Source organism: Hippoglossus hippoglossus, chromosome 8 (assembly GCF_009819705.1).
Source record: "Hippoglossus hippoglossus isolate fHipHip1 chromosome 8, fHipHip1.pri, whole genome shotgun sequence".
Taxonomy (NCBI): Eukaryota; Metazoa; Chordata; class Actinopteri; order Pleuronectiformes; family Pleuronectidae; genus Hippoglossus; species Hippoglossus hippoglossus.
In genome coordinates, this window is record NC_047158.1 from 8,876,559 (window position 1) to 8,893,573 (window position 17,015).

At 43.8% G+C, this 17,015-nt stretch overlaps 3 protein-coding genes across 6 annotated transcripts; 2 read left to right on the forward strand and 1 right to left on the reverse strand.

Moving 5' to 3' along the window:
* The first annotated feature begins 687 nt into the window (after window positions 1-687).
* LOC117766193 (kelch-like protein 11) lies at window positions 688-4,982 on the forward strand. Of its 3 annotated transcripts, none has more exons than XR_004614681.1 (3): window positions 688-1,530; window positions 1,727-4,773; window positions 4,805-4,982. XR_004614681.1 is itself a non-coding variant. In XM_034592985.1 (3 exons), the coding sequence occupies exons 1-2, from the start codon at window positions 944-946 to the stop codon at window positions 3,309-3,311; spliced, it is 2,172 nt and encodes a 723-aa protein (XP_034448876.1). In that variant the 5' UTR covers window positions 688-943; the 3' UTR covers window positions 3,312-3,332; window positions 3,376-4,982. The 3 variants fall into 3 exon arrangements, 2 of the variants coding, with proteins under 2 accessions (XP_034448876.1, XP_034448875.1); XM_034592985.1 differs by having other exon boundaries at window positions 1,727-3,332; window positions 3,376-4,982; XM_034592984.1 differs by having other exon boundaries at window positions 1,727-4,982.
* A 522-nt stretch (window positions 4,983-5,504) lies between these two features.
* Window positions 5,505-9,997, forward strand: LOC117766194 (cytosolic 5'-nucleotidase 3-like). 2 transcript variants are annotated; one of them, XM_034592986.1, is made up of 9 exons: window positions 5,505-5,637; window positions 6,030-6,128; window positions 6,223-6,292; window positions 6,382-6,428; window positions 7,615-7,700; window positions 7,791-7,880; window positions 7,979-8,141; window positions 8,236-8,436; window positions 8,864-9,997. In XM_034592986.1, exons 1-9 carry the CDS (start codon window positions 5,635-5,637, stop codon window positions 8,972-8,974), a joined length of 870 nt encoding a protein of 289 aa, XP_034448877.1. In that variant the 5' UTR covers window positions 5,505-5,634; the 3' UTR covers window positions 8,975-9,997. The 2 variants fall into 2 exon arrangements, with proteins under 2 accessions (XP_034448877.1, XP_034448878.1); XM_034592987.1 differs by having other exon boundaries at window positions 5,524-5,755.
* A 305-nt stretch (window positions 9,998-10,302) lies between these two features.
* Window positions 10,303-16,028, reverse strand: fkbp10a (FKBP prolyl isomerase 10a). The gene is made up of 10 exons (XM_034593881.1): window positions 15,716-16,028; window positions 13,881-14,026; window positions 13,603-13,792; window positions 13,371-13,516; window positions 12,130-12,319; window positions 11,907-12,052; window positions 11,619-11,808; window positions 11,228-11,370; window positions 10,966-11,129; window positions 10,303-10,841 (listed from the first exon to the last, which is right to left on the reverse strand). The coding sequence occupies exons 1-10, from the start codon at window positions 15,910-15,912 to the stop codon at window positions 10,662-10,664; spliced, it is 1,692 nt and encodes a 563-aa protein (XP_034449772.1). The 5' UTR covers window positions 15,913-16,028; the 3' UTR covers window positions 10,303-10,661.
* Between the last annotated feature and the right edge of the window lie 987 nt (window positions 16,029-17,015).

The window sequence follows — 17,015 nt, forward strand, 5'->3', positions numbered from 1 at the left end:
CATTTTGTCTAGGCGACACATTTTCAGGGGAAAAATAAAACTTCAATAGCTGACTTTTCACCATGCTATGGTACAAATCTGGTGGTTGTGTGCATCTGAGTGATTAAAATAATAACATCTTAAAATAATTAATAATATAATAATATTAAGATATTTATTTTGTGTGGGCAAGATAGTAACTTGTTCCCACAAGATAATAACTTGTGCGCCCAAGATAAAAAAATAAACAATCTTTTGGGATCTCAGGGGCTCCGTACATAAGTGTGTAGCATGTGTACTCCATTATTCTTTTTTTTATTTCATTTTAACACAAAATAAACCAAGGTCATGATGTTTCAGATCAATTAAATCAATTATATTTATATTTATTTTTTGTAAGAATTTGAAAGAGGTCGATTAAACCCAAGCACCATTTAAGGTTTAATGTTTTTTTACTCAGGATCACAAGGATTTAAAATACCCCCCACTGTAAATAAACACAGCCTACATATATCTAAGTGTACGGGCTGTGCAGGGCCTGCGGGCCTGACCTCTGGGCCTCCTCACCAGCTCCTCACCCACCACATGAAGCCGTGAGTTCCTCTCATGAGCAAAGAGCAGCTCTGCATCTGCAGACGTCAACATCTCCTCTCAGCCACTGCGCATGTCACTTAATCTGTCTGTTTACCGAGTGGAAGTTAGGTTCTTATTCGTTGATTCCTGAAGCTTCCGTTACTGACTCCCTCACGGCCATTTGTAGTGTGTACGAATTGTTGCCTGATTATAAATACAAAATGAGCCCATTTTTCATAATTATTGAGTTATTATAATAAACGCGCAGGTATTAATGTGCCGATGAATGTGTTGTAAATCAGACATCATGTATGTTCCCCTTTAAGTCGCTCGACGTGAAACGCCGAAGAAGAAACGCGCTTCCGGGTCCGTGTCTGTTTTGACTCCATGTATGTGTGGCTGCGTATGTCGCCTCCTCTCCGCCTCTAGTCCACTTCTCTCCCCAGCACTGCTCTCCTCCAGCGCCGGCAGCGCAATGGCAGCGGCGGCCCCCAACCCGGAGGACTCCACCAGAAGCAGCGGCGGCGCCGGCGGCGGCAGCGGCAGCGGCAGCAGCAGCAGCAGCAGCGGCAGCGGCACACCCAGCGCCCTCGCAGGAGACGGGGACGCGGAAGAGGCCGAGGACTTCAGCTCCTCCTCGCACTGCTCGGAGCTGTCGCGGCGGCAGAACGAGCAGAGGAAGCAGGGCTTGTTCTGCGACGTGACGCTGGCCTTCAGCAGCGGGGCGGCCAGCGGGAGCGTCCAGAGCTGCGAGTTCTCTGCCCACAGGTCCGTCCTGGCCGCGGCCACCGACTACTTCACCCCCCTGCTGGGAGGGCAGTTCTCCGAGTCTGTGACCGGGCGGGTGGAGATGAAGGAGTGGAGCTCCGAGCTGGGGCCGGACGCGGAGACTGTGGAGAGTGTCATCCAGTACATGTACACCGGGGAAATACGCGTGAGCACCTGTAATGTACATGAAGTGTTGGAGCTAGCTGACAGGTATTAGCTGTTTACTGTGTGTGTGTGTGTGTGTGTGTGTGTGTGTGTGTGTGTGTGTGTGTGTGTGTGTGTGTGGGTTGTGTGTGTAATTGTGTTTGTGTGTGCCCCCTAACCAGGCAAATCAGAATGATTGTATCTACTCATCAGGGTCTGTTCATGGTCTCTACTGTATTTCTCTCTGTTGGTTCCATGTTAGGTTCCTGCTGCTGCAACTGAAGGATTTCTGCGGTGAGTTCCTGAAGAAGAAGCTGAGCTTGACCAACTGTGTGGCCGTGCACAGTCTGGCCCACATGTACACCCTGGACCAGCTGGCTCTGCGGGCTGCGGACATGATCCGTCGCAACTTCCACAAGGTGATCCAGGATGAGGAGTTCTACACGCTGCCGTTTCACCTGGTCCGCGACTGGCTGTCTGACGCGGAGATCACGGTGGACTCCGAGGAGGTGCTGTTTGAGGCGGTGGTGAAGTGGGTGCAGAAGAACGCAGATGATCGGAGCCGCTACTTTGAGGAGCTGTTCCGCCTCCTGAGGCTGCCCCAAATCAAGCCCACCTACCTGACCAGGGTGGTGAAGAATGAGCGCCTGGTGGCCGCCAACGAGGCCTGTCTCCGGCTGGTGTCCGAGGCAGTGGAGGGCCACGCTATTCGTTTTGAAAACCTCAAGTCAGCTGATATGGAGCTCTGGTCCTCCCACATGGCCTCCTTTCAGCCTCGCTTTGGCCAGAACATGGACGTTATCATGGTTGTAGGCGGCGTGTCAGAAGGGGGGGACTACCTGAGCGAGTGTGTCGGCTACTTCATTTACGAGGACCGTTGGGTCAACCTGCCGCACATCCACAACCACCTGGACGGTCACGCTATCGCTGCCACAGAGTCCCACGTCTACGTAGCCGGTTCTATGGAGCCGGGCTTTGCCAAGACGGTGGAGCGGTACAATCCCAATCGTAACACCTGGGAGCAGGTGAGCAACTTGACCACACGCAAGCATTCCTTTGGCCTCACCTGCATCAAGGATATCCTGTACAGCATCGGTGGCCATGGCAACTTCAGTCCAGGTTTTAAAGATGTCAGTGTGTACGAGCCCGAGCAAGACAAGTGGCACAATCTGGAAGCTGCCCCCAAAATCCTACGGGATGTGAAGGCGGTGAGTGTGGAGGACCGCTATGTGTATATCACGGCACGCACACCTGTCGATACAGATAATGACGATGGACTGAAGACGGTGACCACACGTTACGACACGGAGAGCCGCCAGTGGCAGGATGTCGACTCCCTGCCTCTTATTGACAACTACTGCATCTTCCAGATGGCCGTGGCCCCCACTAACTTCTACCACACGGCCTCCTGCTGCCCCAAGAGCTACACGGTGCGGGATGAGGTTGCCAAGCAGAAGATCAGCTTGCGCATCTCTGATGAGATCCTGGAGAGCCTGCCACCAGAGGTTACCAGCATCGAGGGGGCAGCCATCTGCCACTTCGATGAGGACGTCTTCATCATCGGAGGCTGGAAGAACAGCGACGACGTGGACAAGCAGTACCGCAAAGAGGCTTACCGCTACTGTGCCGAGAGAAAGCGCTGGATGCTGCTGCCGCCCATGCCTCAGCCTCGCTGCCGAGCCACCGCATGCCATGTCCGCATCCCCTACCGTTTCCTGTACGGCTGCCAGCGCTACCCCATGCCCCAGAACTTGGCCCGCCAGCGAGATCGTATGCAGCAGATGCAGCAGCTTCACCGGCGCACCCTCACCCTGCGCCGGCAGCTCCAGTCACAGATTGAATGTTGAGCGGGTCCACGTCTGCTGCTCCATTCAAGAACCTCACGGTTCTGTCTGAAGATTTCCTGCAAACCAACCACCGAACCATGCTCTCGCAACCATCACCATCGACCCTCTATTTGTACATAACACGCCACAGTGGGTCTTGTGTCGCTCTCATACTGCATTTCCTCATTCTAAACTCTGTCCATCTGCTCTCATACTGTGTTGTGTAAATGGCTGATTTATAGAAAGCCATGGAATAGGTGGGCAGGCATGTGCTGACCAGCTGGTGGTCTGTGAGGGGGGACACGGCGGATGTAAACATGTGAATAAGAGTGTTATTTAACAGCCAACAACTAAATATCCTTTTGTCAAGTATGTTGGTATAGATGCTGTTTAATAGTATAAAGCTGTATATGTAAACATTTATATGGATATTTTACATTCCTGTCCTTGGAAGGCTATGTGACATAACAAATTACTGCGTTCCTCTGCATTCAGTCCTAAGTCGCTTAATGAAGTCTCATTCCACTGTAACACTGTGACAATCTCCTCATCAGTCTTACTTTTATCATAGTTGCTCTACTAGAATGGCTCCGCTTGTTGCTGTGCAGCCTGGACAACTTAACAAAATATGATTCCCAGAGGCTGTTGATCTTTAAGTCCTGTAGACTAGTTTGCCGTTAGATTGCAGTTTCTCTTCAACTGTTGTACAGTGTATATTTCTGTCATTTCTGTTGCTCTTCTAGCACTCGAACACTACAAATGTCTCTCCGGGTTTCGAAGGCGGTGAAATGATGAGAGAACTGTCATGAAAAGATGTGATGAAATCATTCCTTTGAGTTACTGCAAAACTGAAACCTAATATTTGGCCTCTGCATTAAGCACCAGTTATTAGAAATGGCTTAATCATTCCTTTTGTTTGCACTTTGTAAGTTTGATAATTGGTGTGTTCTCATTCGTTCAAGAAAGGTCCATGGAAAACGTGTATGTGTGTGAGTGCAGGGGGTGTGTATTGTGTATGATATGTGGGGTTTTGCGTTGTCGCCCTGCAGAGAACGGCAAAAAGCTTCTCTCGAACTGCACTTTTCGACATGTAATTGTTAAAGTCTTACAGAAGCGTAGGGATTTAAGTTGCCACTGCACTTTGAATTTGCTTGTTTTATTTGTTTCATATCAGACAAGGTGATTGTATTCTGGAAATGTCTTAGCCAGCTTTCAGCCAGTAAGGTTTGATTTTGTTTTTGAAAGAAGAAAAAGAACATGTTTATGATTTGCTGATTTCTTTCCCTACATTAAATGTCTTGCACAACCTTGTGTTCTTGTACTTCAATACCAGCTGAGTGTATATCAGAGATCCACTCTGTTCTGTTCTGTTCTGTCCTGTGGTCTCCCTTTACCCGCCAAAGAAAAGAGACTTTAAAACAAAAATTACAGGCGTAAAAAAAAGGGGGTTGCTATAGAAATGTGTTGTGACTGACATTCAGAAGTTTCCACTGTCCGTGTCCATGAGGTTACAGAGTGCAGAAATGATATTCATTTCCACATCATGACCAACACAAATAGCACTGCAACTATTGAGTGGTATAGGCTGTTTAATTTACTTTGCATGTGATAAGTCTGACATTGTGTAATTAATATTGGATGTAAGAAATGCTAATGTCATCACTTGCAATAAAAGTTGTTTTGTAAGACAGATTGCTGCGCATATAGTGTATTCTTGCATTCTTAGTAATACTTCTTGTGAATTATACCTGCTGAAACACAGTTAAATGATCTAAGTCCCACAGTGTTAGCTGTTATAATAGAAGCTACCCACCATTATGTGGTATTTTTTAATGGTTGATCTATTTATACTTTATACATGAACTAGAGCCTGTTTTGGTTCCCTTACCAGTGTTAGTTCATGGTCCCGCAGAGAAAGGAGCAAGTAGGAACCTTGTATCCGTGGCTTTGCCTCAGGGGGAAGAGTTCACACCGTCCCACCCTCAAGTTATACAAGTAGTAGTGCTGCCTTCAAGTGCTCCTCTTTGCCTCGGAAATCTAACAAACAACACAAAACGAAATCAATACTTGAAGTGTTTTTATCCATGCTGGAACAAGTGACACCGTCATATTTGTTTTTTGTCATAACTTATAAATGATCTTTGGTAAAGTCATTTTGAAGACTGTTTTCTGATTTGTTTTGCCAATGAGTTGTGCGCTCTCCCGAGTGTACCGGAAGGCAGCAGGACCCGTTGAGGCTAACACTCAGATGGTGCCCAGGTTCCACATCAACGAGGACTGACCACCGATGACAAGCGTTCAGTCAAACTAACCTTTAACAAGCCGATAACACGACTCAAGAAAAATGGTAAAAAGCTCCAGTAAAGTTTCTGTGTCACCGTGAATCCCTCACACCGGGAAGAAGACACGCTACTTCACGTGCATGTTTACCAGCTAGCTGAGCTGGGTTTACTCACTGTAATGAGGTCAGCTAGCTGGCTTCTCTTTGTTTGCTAGCTGTATGCGAGCTCATTATAACACGCTGAAATATTTATGACATTATTAGTTCTGTGACTCGTGTGTGTTTTGGAAGTGTATTGTACGCAGGAAGTACGCTAGCTAAAATAGTGCGCTATTCAATCTGATGCTAGCGCCTGACCGGTCGGCTAGCTTGACGCAAAAATAAACAATTCCAACGTGACACATTTTTTTGTAATGACAGTGTCCCTCTTTCTCCTGGACTCACTTCCCCTCACTAAGATCCCGGAGCTGTCCAACCCGTCGGTGTGCATGAAGGACCCAGAGAGGGTGCAGGAAATCCTAGAGTCCATGGTGAAGGCTGGCTCCAACACCGTGCAGGTACACACACCCTGTTCTCTGCAACAGAATCTGTTCATTAGATAAAACACTAACGCATTTTTTTATAATACACTCTTTCCTCTAACAAACACAGGTGATCTCAGATTTTGACATGACCCTAACACGGTTTGCACACAACGGCAAAAGGTGCCCAACGTGTCACAGTAAGTCCAGCTGTGGGGTTTTTGGGTGTGGCGGTTGTCTTGCTTACATAAGTTGGTTTGTGACTGAACGTTGTTTCATTTGTTTGCAGATATTCTTGACAACAGCATGCTTATCACAGATGACTGCAAAGTAAAGGTGAGATGGAAGCAGGATTACTATTGGTTGGGACGGTGCATTTGACTAAACTTGCACGAAACATGTAGTTTATGTTTAAACGTGTAATGATCCATGCTTGTGTTGCAATACTGAGCAATTTTTTACAGAAGATAATGTTGCTATAACAATTTACTACATAAAGTACACACCCTGTAGAACAGGCCATTTAAGAATATAGTTATTTTCCTATTTAAAACTGGAACAGATCATGCTTCATTGTGTAATGGCATGGAGTTGAAACACTCCAGGACTTTTGCTAAACTATTATGTTTTGGAAATTTCCTCGAAACTAATGCTTAAAGGTTCAGTGTGTAGAATTTAGTGACATCTAATGGTGAAGTTGCATATTGCAGCTGAATACCCCTCACCTCATGGTAGCCTTCAGTTGTCATAAAAAATGTATAGTTTGTCCTGTCTGGGTTACTGTAAAAAACACGACAGCCTCTGTAGATGTAAATATATTTGAATATGAATTAACAAATTGATTGTCACACAAAAGTGTAAGTGAGATATTTTAATGATTTGTATCAGTGACGTACTGCTTAATTCTATAAAAACTGCAATAGTTTAACATTTAAAATAAAGTATTTAAATATGAAGGGCCCATTCTAGAGTAAAGTAAACAACAATTTGTAAAATTTTGATGATCACACACTGGTGAAAACATCACTAGGATTATTTTGTATTCAATTTCTGCCAATAGATCCCTTTAACCTAAATCTTACATACTGGATCATTAAATATAAGTTATCAATAATGATGCATGTGTTCAACTATGTATAATTCATTTGCATTTCTAGACATTAAGCAGTACATCACTGATACAGATTATTAAAATATCTCTCAAATACTGCCCTCTAGGGGATGATACATGGAATGGCAACCTGTGCCCCCCTTATAATAGTCTTCATGCTCTTGAATCTTTCTTCCTCATTATTTTGTCACTGCAATGTGGCATATATTTCAGTAAGCCCAGAAATCTTTTAAGCATTAAAATGGTATAAATTAAAAAAAATATTGTCTGGAACAGGGTTCGTGTGTTTCTGTCGGAATATGTGATACAATATGACAAGAAATCATCAACTGAAGATTATTTCTCTTTTTGAGTGAAATCTTTCCATCCTGTCTGAATGTTTGTTCCTGAATATTTACCCGTCTCCTGTAGCTGAAGGACCTGCTCAACAAATACTACCCCATAGAGATAGATTCTACACGGTCAATAGCGGAGAAGTTGCCCCTCATGGTGGAGTGGTGAGTATCTCAAAACACCTTTTAATGTAAAAGCAAAATCTTCTGCAATTTCATGCCTTCATAAAACTGTTCTGCTTTTGTCTCTGACAGGTGGACCAAAGCCCATGAACTCCTGGTACAGCAGGAGATCAGGAAAGACAAGTTGGCCATTGTGGTGCGGAAGTCTGAGGCCATGCTGAGGTCAGTGAACCTGCCTCCTCTTAGTCCATTTTGTAGTTTTTAGGTAAAAAATATACTAAGACCTTTTGAACTGTAATAGTAACTTGATGTTTTCACAGGGAGGGCTACCAGCTCTTCTTTGATCACCTGCATGAGCACAGCATCCCTCTGCTCATCTTCTCTGCTGGAATAGGAGATGTCCTGGAGGAGGTGATTCGCCAGGCCGGGGTCTTCCACCCCAACGTCAAAGTCTTCTCCAACTACATGGACTTCGATGAATCCGTGAGTAGCGACACCACATACAAACAATCTAACCCCCACGCGGCAGCGATGAGGTTTAAGATGATGGAGACTTTGTCTTTGTGTGCTTCCACAGGGAGTATTGAAAGCCTTCAAGGGAGTGCTGATCCACATCTACAATAAAAGGGAAGGCGCTCTGCTCAACACCGGCCACTTCCAGGAGCTGCGGACGCGACCTAATGTGGTGCTGATGGGGGACTCTCTGGGAGATCTGACCATGGCTGACGGGGTGCAGGACATGGAGAACCTCCTCAAGATCGGGTTCCTCAACGACAAGGTAAATAAAAAAAACACACAAACACTCCTGTTCATCAAATTGACTGGAAAACAATATTTTGTATCTGTCAGCCTGAGATGAAGCGCATATGAATATGTTCACATCTACCCTCACATAGCTGACACAAACATTTTACCATGGTAAAGCTATATACCTCTTTTACACCGAAATTATGTTCGACGTCATGAATGCACTGAGGTTCTCTCTCACCTCACTGGCTTTACAAATAAGCGCGCTCACTCAAGTGTTGTCCTTCCATCATTGCTGATTTAAAAACCCATGTCTACTGTAGAGTCATTTGACCCGTGAGTGAATGGTGATTGTATCCATTCCCATCGAAGACAAAGGCCAGATGTTAGTGGGTTTTAGAGGATTTGACCAGTGGAAAAAGGTCATTTTGATACACACTTGTTTGTTTGTTTTCCAGGTGGAGGAGAGGAAGCAGTCATACTTGGACTCATATGACATTGTGCTGATAAAAGATGAAACCCTGGAAGTTCCTAATGCTGTACTGCTCTACCTCACTGGCAACAAGTGAACTGAGAACTGAGCGTTTGTTGTCCTCTGGCCAGCGGGGGGCTCTCTGGTGCCATAAGACGAAGAAGCCCATCTCCAGATGTTATCGACAAGCCAACTAAGAATGGTTATACTGGTTTTTACTTTACTAAAAGTTACACACTTTTGTGAACGAGTCTGGGATACCACATATCGCTGTACAAGGTCCAGTTGACTTCCACAGCTCACAAACACCACGTCACCCTTTATATTCTTGTCCTTCCCCTCGTGTTTATAGTTGTGCTCCTTTTCGACCATAATGTTTGTTTATGGTGGAAGCCAGAAATGCACTGTCTACGCCCAGTGCAGCATGTTCAGTGTGTGTTTTCGGTGATGGGTGCTGTTTTCTACTTGTTTTAGGGACGATTGGTTGTCAGACTGTTCTGGTTTTCATATAGGAAATATAAGGGAAAGAAAAACAAACACAACAGTGTTAAACATCTGGCTTGAAATCAGTTTCCAGCCTCCTGCAATAAAACTATTTTCAGCTAATTTTAACCTGAAACTTGATGCTTTTTATATGAGATATTCCATGTGTTGTCTCTGCCACGTCTTCTAGGTTCTGGTTATATAGTCAAACGTACAATACAGGTTGTAATTTTCAATAAATCCTTGTTTCTTTAGTACTGTATAACACCACAGTGTGGTGCACGATGTGCACCACATGGTGCACGATGACAAATTTTATTCTAGGTGACCAGAAATATCCAGACTTTATAATATTTAATATCTGAGTTCAGTAATTATTTGTGAGAACTGACTGCTACCTCCAGAAAAGCGTGAAACATTTTTTGGGTTTCACGTGATTTCACCTTTAAACTGTAAAACAGTTTAAAGCACTCCAACAAAAAGTTTCTTAAAACCGTTAAACATTTTAGAGTTGAGAAGTCAACAAAGACAGACTTTGTTTTCCGTCATTTGTGCCGTGAGTCTTGGGTTGTTTTGTCCAAACTCATTTCCCTGGCAGATGTTGCAACTTGTTTGAAATAAAATGTTATTTCATCTGTTTCGGTTTCATGTTTTTATTTTAAAAGGAGACCACTAGATTGAACTGATTCACAGGTGCATGAACAGAGTGACTAGACAAAAGGAAGATGTCTCTTTTTTTTTTTTTTTATAAAACCGTTTATTTTATGTCGCACAAGGTATTCTGTAATATAAATGTTTATTATACAATTTCTATTACTATACAAACTAGCAACAAGTTTTCAACAACAACTACCTGTACAACCAGTGGTTTTAATCATTTTTATATCAAGTGAATGTCAGGCTCAATATTGGCTACAAATTTATATAACATGGTGTCTTCTGGAAGATCAGCCACGCCCAAATGTTTGTTGGGTAGTTTTGAAAGTAAAATGGGCCTCTTGGAGTTGAACATATTTCCATTACAGATATTTCTCTCTTTCACATTTTCAATTACACCTTTCATGTACGTGACATACCGACCCTGTGAATTCTAATATTTTCTCGTGTTGTAAATGTGGATCTGCTGCAGCAGCTGTGGGATGTCATTCAGATGTTTTAATAGCATCTAGAAAAGCAAACTTTGATGCCTTAAGGACAAAAAGTGTTTCATTATCCGAAACATCCTTAAAAATGACTGCACAACAGTTGCTAAGACAACAGTGTGACCCCAGGCCACCACTCAAAATACTGAACGTTCCCTTTTAAAGCTCATCTCGTGTCACTGGTTCCTCCGCCTGCTCTTTCAGCTCGTCTTCTACGATCTTCCCATCTGCATTTCGGTCCTGGTTGTTGAATATGTCCTTAATGATGCTGTCTGTGTCGACCCCTGGCCGGAGTCGGCCTTTGCCTTCTTTCACTTGTATCATAATGAAGGAGGAGAACTGGAGAAAATAAAAGTTAGAATTATTTTGCTGTTTGTTAAAACAACTTTGGTTGTCTGCTGATACCCATTGAGCGTAAATTCAGCAGTGCAATTGTTAGACTGAACCCTGCTCGTCTGCGTACCTCCTCTAGAGGGACCTCTTTGTCACCGTTGAGGTCCATAGCAGGAAAGAGGGGGTCGGGCCCGTTTCCCAGCCACACGAACATGTAGCCCTCGGGCACTCCCTTCTGCAGCTCCACCAGCTCCAGCTCAAAGAAGAGCACAGCGCTCTTGGGGACTCCTCCGGCTGGAGAGAACCACGAGACAGAGGGGAGAAACTGTGACTCAGGGTGAAAAGAAAAAAAGTGTGTGCAGGATGTAATCTACACAGATCCAATGACTGACCTCCATCTTCACCGTGTCCCCAGTGGGGAGGAACGACCACCTTCCTCCTTTCACCCACGCACATGCCACGCAAGCCTTCCTCCAGACCATGAATCACCTTGTTTGCTCCGAGAGTCGTGATGGAAGGTGATTCGTAATGGTCCCTGTAAAGTGACGTGTGACATGTTACCACTCATTTCCACATTAAAACCAAAACTAAATTAAAAAACGTTCCCACGTATATCAAAACCTTGAGCCATGCAACCCTACATGCTGTTGCCATGGACACGCATGATATTTGCAGTTCTAGGGCCACTGAAATCTGTCAGACAAGGGAGCCAGTGATGATTACATGCATGAACTGGGAGGAGGAGGATGCAGTGTAGCAGAGTGAACAGCAGAGGGGTCTCACGAGGAGTACAGCAGGGTGCCGTCCATCAGGGAGCAGTTGTAACGATACTGAATCAGGTCGTCAGCCTCACTCATCAAATTGCAGTCCTGAGGCTTGTGGGTAACTTTAATCTTAACCGTGTCTTTGGGGTTGTGGAAATCGATGACGTGAATTTCAAAGACGAGAACGGCAGAGCCAGGGATGATGTCTCCTACAGGCAGACGAATAAATACATAAACAGGGCAGTGTTACAAACCTAAATAAGGCTTAGTGGTTTGTTGTGCCAGTCCGAAAGTCAATCAAACTCACCAACTCCGTCTTCGCCGTACGCCATGTGAGGAGGAACAGTAATCCTCCTCTTCTCTCCCATGCACAGCCCCTGCAGTGCCTTGTCCATCCCTTGGATCACATATCCCTTCCCAACGTACGTGTTGTAAGTGCTGTTACGCTGGTAGCTGCCGAGAGAAGAGTGACAGTCAGCTTTCATTTTTACTTACATCGCTTTCTGACAGCGGAGAAATCCCGGGTTTACCTGGAGTCGAAGGCCGTGCCGTCCTGGAAGGTGCCGTTGTAGTGGTAGCGGATGTAATCGCCCGTCACGGTCCTGCGGGTGCAGCCCTTGGGCGCCTCCTTCACCTCCACTATCAGGTCGTCCTTGGGGTTGAACAAGTCAACCAGCAGCACCTCGAACACCAGTGTGGCCTGAGGAGGCACCGTAGTTCCTGTTTATGCAAAAAAAAAAGCAAAGAGCTGCAGGTCTGTTCTAGTCAAATATGCTTAATATAGCTTTACAGAGGTGAAGTGAAACCAGTGGCTGCCTTCTTTAAAAGTAGGTAGGGGTCTTTCAATGAAAACAGAAGACCTAGTCTGATGATGTAGTGAAGCAGTGTGGGATCATGGGAGTTGTGTTCACCGCAATTGCCGATGAAAATCTACCTGACGCAAACTTAGGCACAAAGTTTGTTCAGGGAGGAGTTTATGTGTTAAAGTTCTATTCACACCAAATGTCAATCAGTAATCGTGATGCATTATGAGTAACCAATACAATCAGTGGAAAAAACAGCTGACTGCCTAACTGGCAAAATGGCTAACTGTGTGTTTTCCTTCATTATATGTTTTTTTGCCCTGGAGGTTATAGCAGAGGCAGTAGAGCCACGAGTAAAGCAGATATGACACGATTAAAAGGGGCCAAAATGAAACGTCCCTCTATCTGGGTTTGTTGGGAATATTTTGGATGATGAAAGTACACAATTCAACAAAATATACTGTATAACATAGATCTAGTTGTTTCGGCATATTTTAATGAAGAATTGTTTTATATTACTTATGATTAAAGCAACACTGTGCAATTTTTACTGTGTAACAGCGCCCTCTACAGCCACACATGGTGATTAATTCTGTAGAGCTCCATGTCGGATTGATTAACTCTGACTACGTGGTTCCACTCCCTGAGCTGACGGAGGATATTCCTTATGATCCCCGACAACTTGAACCAGAAGAGTTGCTGCTTTAAAAAAAGTTGCATAGTGCTTCAACAAGGCTCTGAAACCACAATTAACACCCAACAAATGCAAAAGCTAAATCCTTGTCAAAGACTGTTTAAACATGAATTCATTCAAAATTGTAGTTACTGTATGTAAGAAAAATTACAATTAAACGTCTAAAAACAAAAGCAACATTATAACAGGTTAGTATGGCCTCTGAAATTATTGTTAGGTCAAATAAAAATGTTCAGACACAAGCCACAGCCATATTAATAAAATGATTTAGTACCAGAGCCATTCTCTCCATACGCCAGGAAGGGTGGGACGATGACGATCCGTCTCTCAGCAACACACATGCCCAGGAGACCCTCGTCCATACCTTTGATGAGGTCGCCCTGTCCCAAGTAGGTGTCATAGGTTGTATTCCTCGAGTAACTGAATCAAACACAGGTCAAAGTTGTTGAGAGAAGCACAGACTCCGACAGGACGTAATTGTAAGTGCAGGACGTGTTTGGTCTCACCTGGAGTCAAAGGCCTCACCGGACAGCAGGGTGCCGTTATAGTGGTAACGGACAAAGTCTGATGCCACAGTGGAGCGGTTGCAGCTCGCGGGTTTGTGGAGGGTGCGGATCAGGACCTTGTCCTCGGTGTTCCAGATGTCCAGCAGAAGAACGTCATACACCAACACGGCATCAGCAGGGATTACACCACCTGTCAAGACAAGCGCAGATCCTCATTAGCACAGGTAAAGGTCAACAGGAAAGTGCAGTGACGGCATCTGCGGCCGTCTTTGTCCCACCAGTTCCTATGCTCCCGAAGGCCAAGTGCGGGGGGATCGTGATCTTCCTGCGTTCGTTGACGCACATGCCCTGAAGACCACGGTCCATCCCTGTGATGAGTCTGCCCAGGCCCACCTGGCTGATGAAGGCTTTGCCTCGGTCATGACTGTAGATGGTAAAGGGAGAGGTCAGTGAGAAACAATGTGAGGTAGAACTATCAGAACAGTATGAATCCTGGGAAAAAAAGACTTCAAGTGTTGTTCTTCAGGCTCAATACGTGATGCCAAGAACTTTTTATATAACCAGAATATCAGCATCCAATGTTCCATCCGCACCAACCGCATCTCTTAACTTGAGGGGATTTAATGTCTACAGATCACTCCTGAAAATGGACTTGAATAACCTCGGCCATGTTTATGCAGTTTGTGTCACTCAGACGGCAAAGGCCACTGAACACGCTCTTAACCTAGAGTTGTGTGTCCTGTCATCAGGGAGGACGTACACTTTCCTCAGGAGGAACAAATCTAACAGATACTTCAGATCCTTGGTCCCATCAACTGGTGAGTTTTTAAACAAGCCCTGGGTCAACTGGATATTAGAGGACAAAGAAACTTGAATTGTTTTTAGGGGCGACTGTGACTCAGCGCTTAGAGCGGTCGTCCTCTAACAGGAAGGTCGGCGGTTCGATGCCAGTCTGCCCCTTCCTGCATGACAAAGTGAGCTTGGGCAAAACACAGAACCCCAAGATGCACTGTATGAATGACTGTGTGAATGGGTGAATGTAAAACTGGAAAGTGCTTTGAGAAGTCATCAGGACTAGAAAAGCTCTATATAAATACTTACCATTTATATTTCTTTGCGATTTCAAAGTATTCCAACGTATTTTTGTCCTGTATTATTTATTTTCTGTAATGTAACCCTAACAACAATAGGGTTAGGGTTAGGAGTGATAAAGATAAAACCATCCGTCCATGGCTTTATTATGATTCACTATTTATATGAGAGCCGACATGAGTCTTTCAAAGACAAGAAAACTTTTATTTTACAGAATAAACATTGCAAAAAAGAAAAAAAATTGTGGTTACATTTTGCTTAAAGAAATTAGATTTCTGTTTATTTGGCTGTATCAGTTTTTTCTTTATGCTAAAAATGTATCGTTAAACTGTAAAATATCAACCATCACTTACATTTCTTTGTCACAAGGGTTTGATAACTACATTTTAGTAATAACTGCAATTCTTTTATCGTCAGTGGATATACCGGCATTGGAATTTTGACCCCCCCACGACATGAGCATCAGCCAAAAACTCCACATGTACAGGCTTGTTTGTCGCGAGGTGACACATTTCTGCGAGCTTAACAAAACTACCCACAATTCATTTGTGAATAAAACCAAAGTCCAGCATTTTGATGTTAATCTGAGGGGACACCGGGCTGGACTGATCTATGGATGATTGCACCTTCACAGATAAATGAATCCATGTTGCTGACACGTCTGCAGCTGTTATCTCAGCTGCAGTGAATCGTGTCTGAATTTACATCCATCCCATTCGTAAGGTTGAGCATGCCTGTGTGTACCGCAGCTTGTGCATCCATGACGCTATACTGTGCATTTTAATATGCACTGAAAACTTAACCATTTCTGTAAGAGGGACAGTTCATATCAATACACACAACTGAAGCAGTACTTTCGCGTTATTTTGTTGCTTTGATGTTCCTTTGAAGCGTTACAGTTACTGCTCCTTCCTGAGTTTAAACATTCTTCGTTAAAAAAAAAAAAAAAGCACGCAGAGTAAGTTTTGCAGTATTTATGAAAGCGGTCTGGACTGAGTTGTATTAAATGTCGCATTCTCACCTGGAGTCAAACTTCTTCCCGTCCGCAAATAAAGTACCGTTAAAGTGATAACGGACGAAATCCTCTGTCTGAACCTCCCGAGAACAAACCTTGGGGATGTGGTACCGATCCACTTCAACGTCCACTAACGGCTCGTGGCTGCATTTCACGGAGAGGACGTGGAGGAGGAACAGCACCGAGGGTCTGACCAGATCCATCCGGAAAATGTGACGGTGACTGCGGAAGCTCGCACGGCTCAGGGACGGTCTGCCAGCGAGGGGGATGCGGCTGAAGTGCAGAGAGAGGAACCGCAGCAAGTTTTTGGGACGATCGACTTAAGTAAAGTGTGCTGGAAAAAAGATGAAGTACTTCTGGTTACCGGTTACAAAATAAAAGCCGTCAAAACAGCTTAAGGAAAAAAATATTGTTGAAATAATGTTTTGTTCTGTGATCCCTACTAAAAATAGCTGCGACGGTTGTTAAAGTTTCAGATAATGAATGTGATGCAAACATTTCTATAAGGGCCAGGAGCCTAAAGCAAAGTTTCTGAACCATAACCTTCAGGATAAGATAAAGTCTTTTGATCTCATGCAGGGAAATTTAACTATCTACCAAATACTATGTCTGTTATATAGAATTTAAGCATAAACTAAAATAAAAAAACTGAGTATAACATAAGGAATTTAATGCATCAACAATAAAAAATAAAGCAAGAATACATGGAAGTTGCAATAAATTATTGATAACACAAAAGTTGTAATAAAGGGTTTGTTTACATGCCTTTGAAAAATGTACAAGGACTTATATATACATACACTTATAGAGAATACACATCCCACTTTGGATTGACACTTGTATCCTCTATTGTATTAGTTTTTTACTACTAATTATAATAAAATAAAAATTAGAATAAAGATAATAACTTTATTTGAATCGCACTTATCTAAATAAGTAACAAAGTGCTTCACAAAATCCATGACAAAAAAATGAACAAATAAAAATGGTATTCAATTCAGTTCAAATATAGAGAAACCAAACAGTTTACACAATTTTTCTAGATTGAACTTTATTGAAATGTTATATTTTTTACTTTGTTTTCTCTGTGACTTTGCTCTTATTGCAAAGTTTGGCTGGCCTTCTCCTCTCGTCCAACACTTTTTATTGAGCCTGTGTTAACCTACAACTTGAAACTTGATTTGTTGACAGATAGTGCTTTTATTTTGAACAAGAAGGACTGAACTTCCGGCTTTGTTCCGCCTCTCTTGGATCATGTAGCCCACAGAGCTGCAGCGGGAGCATGAGGAGGAGGAGGAGGAGCAGG

Bases quoted from the DNA above. Each gene is read 5' to 3' on its own strand.
- LOC117766193 (XM_034592984.1), top strand. From the start codon at position 944: ATGTGTGGCTGCGTATGTCGCCTCCTCTCCGCCTCTAGTCCACTTCTC. The intron at 1,531-1,726 runs GTATTAGCTGTT...GTTCCATGTTAG, and splicing joins GTGTTGGAGCTAGCTGACAG to GTTCCTGCTGCTGCAACTGA.
- LOC117766194 (XM_034592986.1), top strand. The intron at 6,293-6,381 runs GTAAGTCCAGCT...ATTTGTTTGCAG, and splicing joins AAGGTGCCCAACGTGTCACA to ATATTCTTGACAACAGCATG. The intron at 7,881-7,978 runs GTCAGTGAACCT...ATGTTTTCACAG, and splicing joins AAGTCTGAGGCCATGCTGAG to GGAGGGCTACCAGCTCTTCT.
- fkbp10a (XM_034593881.1), bottom strand. From the start codon at position 15,912: ATGGATCTGGTCAGACCCTCGGTGCTGTTCCTCCTCCACGTCCTCTCC. The intron at 13,517-13,602 runs GTGAGACCAAAC...TGTTTGATTCAG, and splicing joins GGTGAGGCCTTTGACTCCAG to TTACTCGAGGAATACAACCT. The intron at 11,130-11,227 runs GTCAGTCATTGG...GGTTCTCTCCAG, and splicing joins GGGACACGGTGAAGATGGAG to CCGGAGGAGTCCCCAAGAGC.